Raw genomic sequence first — 13,138 nt, 5'->3', positions numbered from 1 at the left:
TGTGCTTATCTATGTATTTATATTCAATAATACTCAGCTATCACTTAAAGCCTGTATTTCAAGAGAAAATTATTCATTTGAATATAAATGGAAATCCAAGAAGATGTAATAATTGATTTACTATCTGTGGAACAGGATAAATTGATCACAACAGGTCAATTTTAGAATGTTACCATGTCTTTTAATATAACATAATTATGTTTCAATCATTGCTCTAGCAGTCTATTAATATATACCTTGGGTGCCTTTTCAAATATAAGAAGGGAAGCTGGGGGGTTTTACAATACAAGACGGTATTAATGTACCAATAATCCATGCCCTTGAGTCTTAATACTTCCTACATTATTATGCTTTAAAACCATTAATATTGTACAATATGTCCTTCATCTTTAATATATCCAATTTTGCATATGTATCATAAAGGACATGACATATATTATTAACAAAATATATAATAAATACTAACCTCCCTTTTTGTAACTTATTTGGTGCTAGCTCATCATTACTAATTTTGTAGTAAAGAAATAAATTTCTCATAATTTAGAGTTCATGTTGGTGCACTATCTGACCAAAGAAATTAATAGTACCTACTATTAAAAGAGGATAACTCACCATTAAGAGAATCTTAATATTTCACATTTCCTTTTTCTTAATTTTAACTGTTCCCTTTATTTATAGCATTCTGTTTCTCTCATCTCATCCAGGCTGGGGGTTATATTGCCCAATGAATTATTAAATTAAGAAGGAAGCAATGCTGGTGGGCAGGAAGGAGCTCTCAGTTCTCTTTAATGGACTTCACCTGTTAGATAAACAATAAGAAGGCATCCCTCATTCTACAGTATTTCCTGGAATGCCAGTTGATGAATCTGGTTGGAAAAGCCTTTTATAAAGTTCACATTAGTGTTCCAGTGTAAAGAGAATGAGCTTTACGCCTTCCAGGTGTCTCAAAATATAACAGGTGATTTGCTTTCTCCTTCTCTCATAACTCATAACGCCTCAGCAATTCCTAGTGTCTTTATCTTCCAAATCTATCCAGAATACAAGCAATTCTCATTACTGTCACTGTTCCCATCATGGCTCAAACCTTCACTGTCTTTTGCCTGGATGGTTGCAATAGCCTCCCAGCTGCTCTTCCTGCTTTTACCCTTGTCTCCTCAGCCCTCCTCTGTCACAGTTTAATCTAAAAACAGTAACCAGAGTCATCTTGTTAGAGTATAAAACAGATTATGTGACTCTTCTGCTCAAAACTCTCCAGTGTTTTCCCATCTCATTGAGAACAAAGGTCAAAGACATTCAAATGGGCTACAAGGCTGTGTGTTATGTGCCGCATACACGTTTAACTGCCTTATCTCTACTATTCACTTGTCTACTCCAGTCACACTGGCATTCTTGTTGTTCCTTAGTCATATAAGTCCTGCTACCACCATAGGGGAGCTCACTACTCAGAAAAGCTTGGAATGTTCTTCGCCTAGATATCGTCTTGGCTTACTGCCTCACCTACTTCAGATTACCCAAATATCAACTTCACAGTGAGAATTTCCCTGACCATCCTGTTTAAAATTGCAATTCCTTCCTATGCCCACCATTCCTTTCCACATTTCATATTTTATTTTTTCTCTACCAAACTTAACACCCCCAAATACTATATATAATAGTTTATTATTATTATTTTTAATTTGCCTTATTTTCTGCCTCACAATAGAATGTCATCTACATGAGTACAGGAGTTTTTGTCTATTTTGTTCACTGATAGAGCTTAGTGACTAGACCAACGCACAGAACAAAGTATCCAATGCATATCTGTTGGGTCTATAAATAATTTTTGAAAAAAACAAACGTATAAGGTTAACCACAAGGCAGGTACTATTTTGTATCCTATCAGCCTGACTGCAATCAGCAAAACTGATTTTCATCAGTAGGTACAGTCAATGCTACTATGAAATTGAAGTTCTTAGTGTTTTTTTCTATTGTTCAAATGAAATCATTATTATTGAATCAGCTTTCCACTAATGGAGGCACTAATTTACTGTACTTGCATTTTAACAGCTACTTTTATAGGCATTAACTTCCCTGCAAACCAGTTATTTGACTTACAGATATTGCTAATGGCAAATAGGACTTCATAGGCTCCAACAGTATTGCAACAGATGTCAAGGATGAGAAGTGAGAAGGGGCAATGGAAAAAAAAGCAGTTGAATGGCCATCTAATATCAGCACAGAGTTTCTATTACTATGTCATCCAAATAATTTTGATAACATTACAGGGCTTGTAGTAGTTGCCTTATTAATATGTCATGAGGAAAAAAAAAAACATTACCTGAAAAATACTTACAGGGTGCCTATACTGGACTGGGCAGATCAAAGAACTACAACAAACAGAGTGGGAATATAATTTTTCAAATAAAATAGAAATTTATTTTTTAATTTCTGACTAGTCCAGAGAATGCTGCAGGTGAACTGGAGGTAGGGATTGGGGGTGGCTTTACATCAAGCAGGCTGACGATCACACTGTCATTTTCAACGATTGGTTTCTAAGGTTACTCTGGTTATGGTCATTACTATCCCATCCCACCACATGGGAGAAAGAATATGGAAATGGTGCATATCATTTCAACTTATATTCTATTGCAGAGAACTTAGTGACGTAACCACACTTAACTTAAAGTGAAGCTGAGAAACACCACTTAGATAGAAAGCCAGGTGTCCAATTCACATGGAAGAAGGAGGAAGCGAGTTTTGGTGAACAGCTAGCAGTCTCTGCCACAGTTTGGCCTTTTGCGCACCAAATATCTGTGCCGTCCTTCTTTTCACATGTACTGTATTCAGTTACACCCCGCCCCCCCAGAGACAACACAAATTCTCACTCATTTACTGCTTGTATCTCTCAGTCCATGATCTCTGCATGATGCACAATCAGCTCCACTGGGTTGAAAGGTGTCTCTTGTATTCTAGTGACCACCAAATAAAAGACAAGTTTTCTGCCTTCTCTACTATCACAGATACAATGTACAATGATGAAGCAGGGCACAATACTGCAATACAAACTCCAGTATAGAAAGTAGGAAAAAATGGGAAATACACAAGAGTCACTAGCCCAAAGAGTGACAGAATCCTGGGCAGGCGTCGTGAGAAACTTTGCCATTGCACTGAAGTTTTTTGATTGAATCATGCCTCTCTCACTAAGAGGAGCTCTTTGTTTATTATTCTTTGTGGTCTCTGGCTTTGTTCCATGGCCAAGGTTTTTCCTTGTCCATTTTCCTCTATGACCACATCTAAAGTGGGCGTTGTTGTCTGTGACTACCTTCCAAACTATATAACACTAGCAGTCCACTTCCTTTGAATGTAAGTTCAGGGTCCTGAGGACTGTTTTACAGTTTGAAGAGTCAGGAGGTTATTAAGTATAGGCTCATGGTTTCCTTGCCAATACAGTTCTCTCAAAAACAAGGTAGGTTTTCCAATATATTCGCTTCCAGTCAATGGAATGCAGCGGTAACCACAAATTACTTTTCTAAACATAGTTCTTAAACCTTTATTTTTCTCTCAAACATAATCTTGAAGTCATCTGAAACAATACACCTGGATATAAGGGCAGCAGATTTACTTTCCATTGTTTAGCTTCCAGAAGCGGAATTATACAAAGCACTGTTTCCTTCCATCCTTGTTACAAACCACTCAATTCTTGCCTTTGTAATATTGTGTTAAAAGCAGTGGGGGCGGCCACACTTGGTAACATTTTGCTTGTTTCAAATCCTTTCCCCTCAAACTACAAGCTAAGTACAAGCACACGGTCTGTGTTCCAAACCTCAGAGATACAGTGTGGTATAGGCACTCATACAAATACCCAACTACCTTGGGGAGAAAAGCGTCCACGGGCCAACCAGAATATCTTATCTGATATTATAAATTGCAGATGCATTGTACATTCTGTTTCAAAACTGCTGCATTTTTAAATTACTTGTAATCTCACTGAGGGCAGTAATGGAGCCTTAGAATTTTCTAATGTCTATAACACAGTCCAACACTGGTAATTCATTTCATGAATATTTATTGATAATCTTATGCTTTAAAGAAACACAATTTTTATAGTCGACTGAGACATTTTCTGATTTTCCTATCTAATTTTCATCACTTTATAGATTTATGTAGAATAAGACAATTAAATTATAATTTGAATGTGGATGGGAACAGGGAAAGCACTTTCTTCATGTGTATGTGTTGATTTTCTCTATTATTTATGCAACCAAATTGCCATGTGTCAAGAATTCTCTACTTAGGATACAATGGTGTGTGTGTGTGTGCTTTAAGACTGATTTTTAAATGGTTCTGAAGAAACCAGGGGCAGGACAGGAATAAAGAAGCAGATGTAGAGAATGGACTTGAGGACATGGGAAGGGGAAAGGGTAAGCTGGGACGAAGTGAGAGACTGGCATGGACATATATACACTATCAAACATAAAATAGATAGCTAGTGGGAAGCAGCCACATAGCACAGGGAGATCAGCTCAGTGCTTTGTGACCACCTAGAGGGATGGGATAGGGAAGGTGGGAGGGAGATGCAAGAGGGAGGAGATATGGGGATATATGTATATGTATAGCTGATTCACTTTGTTATACAGCAGAAACTAACACACCATTGTAAAGCAATTATACTCCAATAAAGATGTTAAAAAAAGACTGATTTTAAAGCATATATTTGAAAATTAAGGTAGCAATCAATGATTACAAATTAAAACACATGTACGTTTCCACTTTTTTATAAATGATTATTCAAAAGATCATTGAAGTACTACTTTTAATTATTCATAGAAACCTTGTAGAGTGTCAGTGCATCCAGACTAAGAATGCCACAGATATTGTTCAGAGATTCTTATTAGCATTTAGTAAACGTGGGTCTTGATCTGCATTTTTTACATTAATTATGATTTCCAGGTATACAATTTTCTGGTGAGGAGCTAATTAGATGGCCTTAGTAGGTAATATCCAATTCAGGAAGAGTTGTAGGGCTAGGGATATGACACCAACCAAAGGATATTCAAGGCTGAGCCAAGGGTTCAAAGGGAAGGGCAGACTGTAAATACGAAAAGAATATATTCTAAATTCTTCCTTCTCTGGTGAACAGCAGAGTCTATCAATATTTTTTTAATTAAAATCTATGTGGCATTAGGCTCCCCTGGTGGCGCAGTGGTTAAGAGTCTGCCTGCCAGTGCAGGAGACAGGGGTTTGATCCCTGGTCTGGGAAGATCCCACATGCCGCGGAGCAACTGAGCCTGTGTGCCACAACTACTGAGCCTGTGCTCTAGAGCCCACGAGCCACAACTAGTGAGCCCACGTACCACAACTACAGAAGCCCATGTGCCTAGAGCCCGTGCTCTGCAACAAGAGAAGCCGCCGCAATGAGAAGCCTGCTCATTGCCACGAAGAATAGCCCCCGCTCACCACAACTAGAGAAAACCTGCGTGCAGCAACGAAGACCCAACGCAGACAAAAATAAACAAAATAAATAAAACTTTAAAAAATAAAAAAATAATAATAAATTTAAAAACAAAACTATGTGGCTTCAATATAAACGTATGTGACCCAGCATAGCACAGTTTCTACCACCATCATCTTACCAAGGCAAATAACCTCTCCCCTTAAGTCACTAAGCCAGTTCCAATGACCTATAAAATTTTAAGCAAAACACTAGTTTTAGACATATCTACACAGTATGGATCCATGAGCAATCATAAATTACAGCTCAGTGCTTTGATTATAACTTTGAAAGGTCTATCAATAGCCACCAAAGAAACAATCAATCTCTCCCTATTTGTCAATATTTATCCACTACCTCAGCTTCAAAACTGGTATAATTTCTTTGTCTTTGATGATGACGGTGAGCTCTTGACATTCATGGGAAATTTGAAATGTAAAGGATTTTTGGCATCAATCAGAAGCAGTTTTGATCTGTTATATCAATATCTACTGGGTCTCAACTGGAAGACAGTATTTGGATATCAGGGTTATGGAGAAAAGCTTTCAAGTCAGTGTCTGAAATTATTCTAAGTAGGGCTAAGTCTACTGGGAATCCTTTTTTTTTTTTTTTTAAACACAGTTTGATTTAAACACTCTGAATGATTAAGACATTTGAAGATATATTTTAGAATGGACCACAGTCTTCTATTAAAATCCTCATCTAAGCCAAAAGTGATAAAAAATTAAAATTAGATAAATGTTAAAAGTTCACTTATATAAGTCCTAGAGATCTACTGTACAACACAGTACCTATAGATAACAGAACTGTTAGCATACTTAAAAGTTTTCTAATAGGCTAGATCTTATATTAAGTGTTCTTATAAAAATAACAATAATAAAGAGGGCAGGAGGAAACTTTTAGAGGTAATAGATACGTTTATGCATTGATTGTAATGGTTTCATGGGTATATATTTATCTTCAAATTCATCAAGTTGTTTACACTAAATATGCACAGCTTTCTGTATGTCAATCATACTTCAAAATAAAGTGGTTTTAAAAAATTCCAGTAATCTATTATAATAAATATTTATGAAATATGGTTGCATACTATAGAAACATAATAAAATTAAGAATTACATGATTGATTATTCCAGATAACCAAATGGTACACACATGAGTATTAAAACCTATCTTAAATTGTCACTATTTTAGACAGAAATAGGTTTAAAATGTATTATTTAGAGCTATGTTTTCTCATTCAGAATATGACAAACATTATTGATCTGTATCTTTGTAACTCAAGTGGATTATGCTATTTATCCATTAATGCTCTGTAATTGTCAAGGTCTGGACAGGAGACAGAACTTGCACTTAACATTTTAACAGCAAGAATTTAATATATGGGATTGTTAACTATGCATAAAGTTGTTAGCTAGATAACTAAAAAGAGAAAGCAAGAACATTAAGGTATCATGGAGAAAGCCACCGCAGGAAAGAGCTACCACCCATAGGACTGAGTGAACAAAGGGACTGCAGTGGCATTATTGAAACATAAAACCTTGGTGGGGGCACTACGGAGCTGAAACTCAGCCCTCTGAGGAGGGGGCACGTGATTGCTAGTATTGATGTTCCTCATCTTGGAAAAGAGGCCATGCAGAGTTGGGAACACAGAGCTCTGAGAAGGGGCCACCTGTTTGCTGGAACTAATGTCTTGGATGATGGACGGCATGAGGCAGCTGTTTCTGCGAGCACTGGAAAAACTGTCAACTGGATTCAGCTGCTGTGATGAGAACAAACTGCTGTTGCTAAGGTGAAGTGCTGCTAGGGGATGTCCACTGGAACCGCAAGTCCAGAAGCCCACAGGAAGGGAACAGGAAGAAGCAGGCCCCTCTATCTCCTCTAGCCTTGCGGTCCCCTGCAGGCACCCACTATTACCAAAGCCTAATAGAGGGTCAGATGGCAAAGCAAAAATGTGGTTTGCAAAGTTCCTGCTCCAGCATCACAAAAAAGATACAGAAGGGTGAGTTTGGTACTGAGAGAAAATAGCATAATGACTGGCACATGGCCTTAAGAGATAATCAAACTACAGATAGAACAGAGCATACCCTTTCAAGGAACCCTCCCAGGAAACCTGTTGACTTTTCTGTAAGTACCTTACGTGCTCTCTCTTCTAAATATGTCATCCATGATTCAAGGAAGAGTGGGGAAAGTTTGTTAAAGGTACCTGTTTTACCCATGACCCCCAAAACAATAGTGTCCACCTTTAATGCAAGTTCATCTTTCTCTTACAAAATAAATTACAATGGCTCAGTGATAACTGTTCACACAAATTTTGAGGAGTCACTATCACTTATATTTGGAATCTGGGCATGGATTAAAATATTAAAGTGATCAGAAATCTGACTGATGACCTGTAATCCCTTAGTTAGCTGAAGCAATCAGGGTATTTGATACCAGCTCTTTTTATCTTATTTGTATACCTAACAGGGTGGAATAATCATCCAAAAATACATGGATGACAGGTATTTTGATAGCAAAAATACAATAAATTTGTCTGTCTTGAATTAAGATCAAAGCATATGGTATTGTATAGGACTTTGCTTACAATAAATTGGATTAATTCTTACAATTTGTGAATTGCCAAGAAGCATTTAATTTGGGAAATGTTACAATATATCAAAATTTAGTGAAAAGCAAACAATTATTTCTGTCATCTTCATGCCTACTGAACTGTTGGTTTGATAATCCAGAGAGACAGCAGACCTGTGGAGGGGAGAACTAAAAACCTAACTCTTTAAAATAAGTATTTGTCTCTATCTTGCTTAAAACAAACAGCTTTCCAATGAAGCAATTCTAATCTGATTACATAGGATTGATCTTGAACCTACATTTAGAAAGAACTCATTACATCAACAGAGATTAATGGAATTAGAAATGGATTTCACAGAGATTATTTAAGTAACTCTATAGTTTTATAATTAACAGGGTTTTTTTTTTTTAATTTCCCACCGAGGGAAAATTTATCCATGTATGTTTATCAACAGAGAGTGCTAATATTGTTCAAAGTACTTCTTACCTATTAACATCCCAGATTTTGCTAGTTGTATCCAATGAGGAGGAAGCCACAAAATCACCACAGGAGTGCCACGTGCAGGACCATACTGCATGGGTGTGTCCTTCGAAGGTCAAAATGCAATTGCCTTTAGACAGGTCCCATAATTTAACTGTAGTGTCACCACTTGAAGTAGCCAACTTGTTGCCACTATTTGCAAGAACATAAAAAGGTAATCTGTTAAAAAAAATCAACTTGCAGTTAATTTATTCTTATGAATGGTTGTATTCTGTGAATAACGTGTGTGTGTGTTTGTCTGAGTTATTTTTACTTTTAATGACATATCTTTATGCCTGAATCTTATTATCTTATTTGAATCTGCACAATTTGATACTTCCTTATATTGTTTAGTAATTCAAATTGATTAGAGAACTGCTGTTGCACAGTTTCTGTATTAATTCTATATTCTTCCAGATTAATCCACTAAACAGCCCTTTTTTAACACATACTTTGGTTTCAGGGCTATGTTAGGCTCTGTGGATGATATAGCCTCAGAATGATGAAAATTTAGACGTGGGCTAAGACAATTTCAAAAATATAAAACAGTAGGTCAGCATTGTTTATGTTTGTATTAATTAAATGCTGCAGGAGTGCAGTTTGGATGATGAAGAAATATGTGAATCAGAAATGAGAGGGCTTTGGAGCTACATCTTGAGAGATGAAAGATTTTGAAGAGCTGAGTGGTTAAGAATGAGTCACTGGATTTTCCATTTGAGTCATTAGTAGATGTTAAAAAAGCAGTGGCTTTCAAGTGGTGGACCCAAAAGCAAATTTAAGAAATGAGTGGGTGTCCATGATGTGAAAAGAAACATCTAAGTTTTTTTGGTAAAATATCAACTGCAAGAAAATTTCAATGCCATCATCTTCTCCACATCCTTCAGCATTGTTTGCTCCTTCTATGTGTTCTCTTAGTAACTTTTCTCTCACTGAATATAATGAACTGCTTATCTGCCTCCTTCCCTGTGTTTTTGATGGGGAACTGTTTCCTCTCTCTTTCTACAGCATCAAGCATTATGATTAACCAACTGAAGTGCTCATTAAATGCTTTCAGAATGAATAAATATATGAATGAATGAATGAAGTGATGCTATAAATGAAGAAGAAAAGTTGCCCAAAATTTCTAAGACCGTTAATGGCACTTGCATCAAGACAAGCATTTTGCTTGTTTGCTTTTACTTGCTTACTTTTATGCTGAGAGAATTAAACTTTTATGAGCAGCAACCACTGGAGAGGAAGGCTCAGAGATGCTGCCAGAAAAGCAGATTATAGAGTGAAGACGTTCACATTAAAGTGATAAAAGGATATTTATTTCTTTTTCAAATTAGCAGATTTTAAAAATTACTAAAAAACGTACTATATAAGGGTAGTCCTTTACTAACAGGTAGATATTAAAAACTGTCCTTTGCTTTGCAGCTGTTGTTTATCTGTACATGTTTGCCATTACAATTTTTACTTTTAATATTAAAAACTGGACAATACATTTGTCTAAAGATACCGCATTATAACATCACATTGAGGGTTATAGCTTCAAAGTATGAATCTGGGTACGGGCTGGGGGGGACACAGACATTCAGTCCATGACAGTATATAAGTTAAAAATAGGGATGATAGAAAAAAAGAATACAGTTTCCTGGTCAAAATCTCAGAAGAGAATGATATAAAATGAGATACAGGCAACACTCAAAGAATTAAAAGTTGACAATTTACAGAAACTGGAAATTTAAGATGTAGAACCACAGATTCTGGAAGAAAAACATATACCAAGTGGAATAAACAGTGTAAACAAAAAGAAATCTTCACTTAGATAAATTTTAGTCAACTGCAGAGCACCATAGGCAACAATAAAAATAACTAGAAAAATAAGAAGAGAAAAAAATAGAAGGAAACGTTATTTATTTACATAGTGCTTAACACATGCTAGAAGCTCTACTAAGCACGTTATATAATGTGATCCTCACAAGCATCGAATAGTTTGGGCAGCTTTATTATCTTCAAAGCACTTGAACAGTATCACAGAGCTAGTAAGTGGCAGATCTGGAATTTCTTCAAAGAGCCAAGAGAAAATCAGGTTACTTTAGAATTATCAAAAATTTCTCTCAAGACAGGCAAATAAAAATATCCTCAGCTAAACAAAGCAGTTCTCCCCTACAGGAACTACTACGAATGTATTTCAAGCGGGAAAAAAAACGGATCCTAGAAGGAAGATCTGAAATGAAGGAAGGGTGAGCAAAGAATCTGGTAAACATGTCAGTATATCCAAACACTTACATAACATCAATAGGGCTTGAAGAAATTTAAACAAGAAAACAACAGTAATATTGACAATAATATTCCTGTGGAAGATACTGCATTGATAAATTTTAAACTTTATGAAGTCAAGTCTGCATGGTAAAATGTTAAGGGTAACCACTAAAAGAACAGGAATAGAGTACATAACTTCTAGACCAGTACAAAAAACGAGAAATAGGTTTTTTTTTTTTTTAATATCCAAAATAAAGCAAGAAAGGAGAGATACAGCACTAGAATAAGTGGTAGGAATAGAAAACAAACAAAAAAAGACAGTAGAAAAAAATTGAAACATAATAATACCAGTAAATACAAATGACCTAAACAGGAAGTTAAAAGACAAAGATTTTTCAGTTTGGCTAAAAATGAACAAGTTCAGCTACATGATGTTTACATGAGGCACACTAAACTCCTAAGGACATACAAAGGTCAAAAGTAAAAAAAAAAAAAAAAAAAAAGATACCTAGGCTAAAAGGAATGAAATAAAAAGATGAAGTGGCTATATTAATATCAGACAAAAAAAGACCTTAGGGCAAAAATGTGTTATTAGGGATAAAAAAAATCCCTATGTAAATAAATAAAATGATAAAATGTTTCACTCCTAGGAAGATTTTTAAACTAAATTATATAAAAATACTGAATGCATCTTAACTGATAAAAGCGACAATGTTAGCACCATAGAAACAAAAATGACCAATCTACTGTCAAAGTGAAAGATTTATGCACCTCTCTCAATTTATTTTCTAATTCAAAATTCAAAAATACATGGAATCTTTAAGGAATAAAAATTACAACCTTAATGGCCGTATATAAAAGCCTTCACCAAATAACTAGTGACTATACATTCTTCTCAAGTATATATGGAACATTTATAAAAACAGACAATATAGAAAGCCATAAAGCAAGTCTTAACAAATTGAACATATTTGTTATCATAGAGGTTACATTTTTCTCATCACAATTCAATTGTTATAAATGAATAACAAAATCATATATTTTTAAACCTGTATATATGTGAATTTTAAAACAGTTTTAAATAACTTACGTATCAAAGAAGAAATAACAGTGGATATTTTAAAATAATTAGAACTAAATGAAAACACAACATATTAAAACTATGAAGGTGAAATCAAAATAGAATTTTAAAGGCAACTTAATTTCTTGACCTCCTAATAATGAAAAGAATACAGCCTCAAAATTGTTCTGCTAAACACGAGACTTTAAGTTTAGAAAAAATATGCTATCAACTATTACAATGGAAGATCAATAAAGACCAAAGTGGTTCTTTAAAAAAACTAAAATAAATATATCCCTGCTAAGGCTGAAAAAGAAGAAAAGAAAAACGTCCCTCAATATGACAATCTATTAAGCCATACACTAAAGAGATTTTACAAAGGTATAAAATAGTGTCATTCTTTTCATTTTTCTTGGAAATTATATTCATTTTTCATAACAAATGTTATATAAGCATGAGTTTTTTGCAGCTTATAAACAGCCTACAAATATCAAATTTGGTTGGGTCAAGCCAATTTATACTTTACTAACAGTAAGCAAGAATTATCATCTGTTTTTATAAATACTTTATATTTTCTGTAATTGCTTTATTCCTTATTTTTCCATATTCTTTGTGCAAATTATTGACTTTTTCAGACTTTAGCACATAACTGCAGAAATATTAGAGTTTGCTACTGTCAAAAATGACTTCAGTTTTGAGAACTAAATATATTATAGCTTCCAGATTGATGCTAATTACCTGTTTTTACAGAAATGTGCTAATGTGTTTCATTAGAAAGGGGTGGAACAGAACGAAATTAATGCCTCTTCTGTCACAAAATAGGAAGTGGAGAGAGTAGAAACAAGAAGATGTGGTTGGCTTCTCACTCTGGCTCTGCTAGAAGACCTACGCGACCTTGGACAGGCCATTTCACATTTAACACATTTATTTAACACTTGAGAAATTCATTGTCTTTATTTGAAAATATGGATGATATGTTCTGCTCAGTATAATTTAAAGTGTTGTTTTGAAGATCAAATCAAAGAACTTTTATAACAGCACATTTTAAATTCCAGGTATCATTCAAACTTGCGATTATTTTTTTTTTTTTTTTTTTTTTTTTTATATTTTATTTTTTTTGGCTGTGTTGGGTCTTCGGTTCGTGCGAGGGCTTTCTCCAGTTGCGGCAAGCGGGGGCCACTCTTCATCGCGGTGCGGGGACCGCTCTTCATCGCGGTGCGCGGGCCTTTCTCTATCGCGGCCCCTCCCGTCGCGGGGCACAGGCTCCAGACGC

General features: G+C 35.3%; 1 protein-coding gene across 1 annotated transcript in view; it reads right to left on the bottom strand.

Moving 5' to 3' along the window:
* Positions 1-13,138, bottom strand: part of SPAG16 (sperm associated antigen 16) — a 913,876-nt gene that overhangs the window by 428,258 nt on the left and 472,480 nt on the right. The window contains exon 12 of the mRNA XM_007187870.2: positions 8,529-8,714. Coding sequence (XP_007187932.2) covers positions 8,529-8,714 — 186 coding nt within the window. The remainder of the gene's footprint in view (positions 1-8,528; positions 8,715-13,138) is intronic.

This window comes from Balaenoptera acutorostrata, chromosome 8 (genome assembly GCF_949987535.1).
Source record: "Balaenoptera acutorostrata chromosome 8, mBalAcu1.1, whole genome shotgun sequence".
Taxonomy (NCBI): Eukaryota; Metazoa; Chordata; class Mammalia; order Artiodactyla; family Balaenopteridae; genus Balaenoptera; species Balaenoptera acutorostrata.
This window is presented reverse-complemented; position numbering and strand designations above follow the sequence as displayed.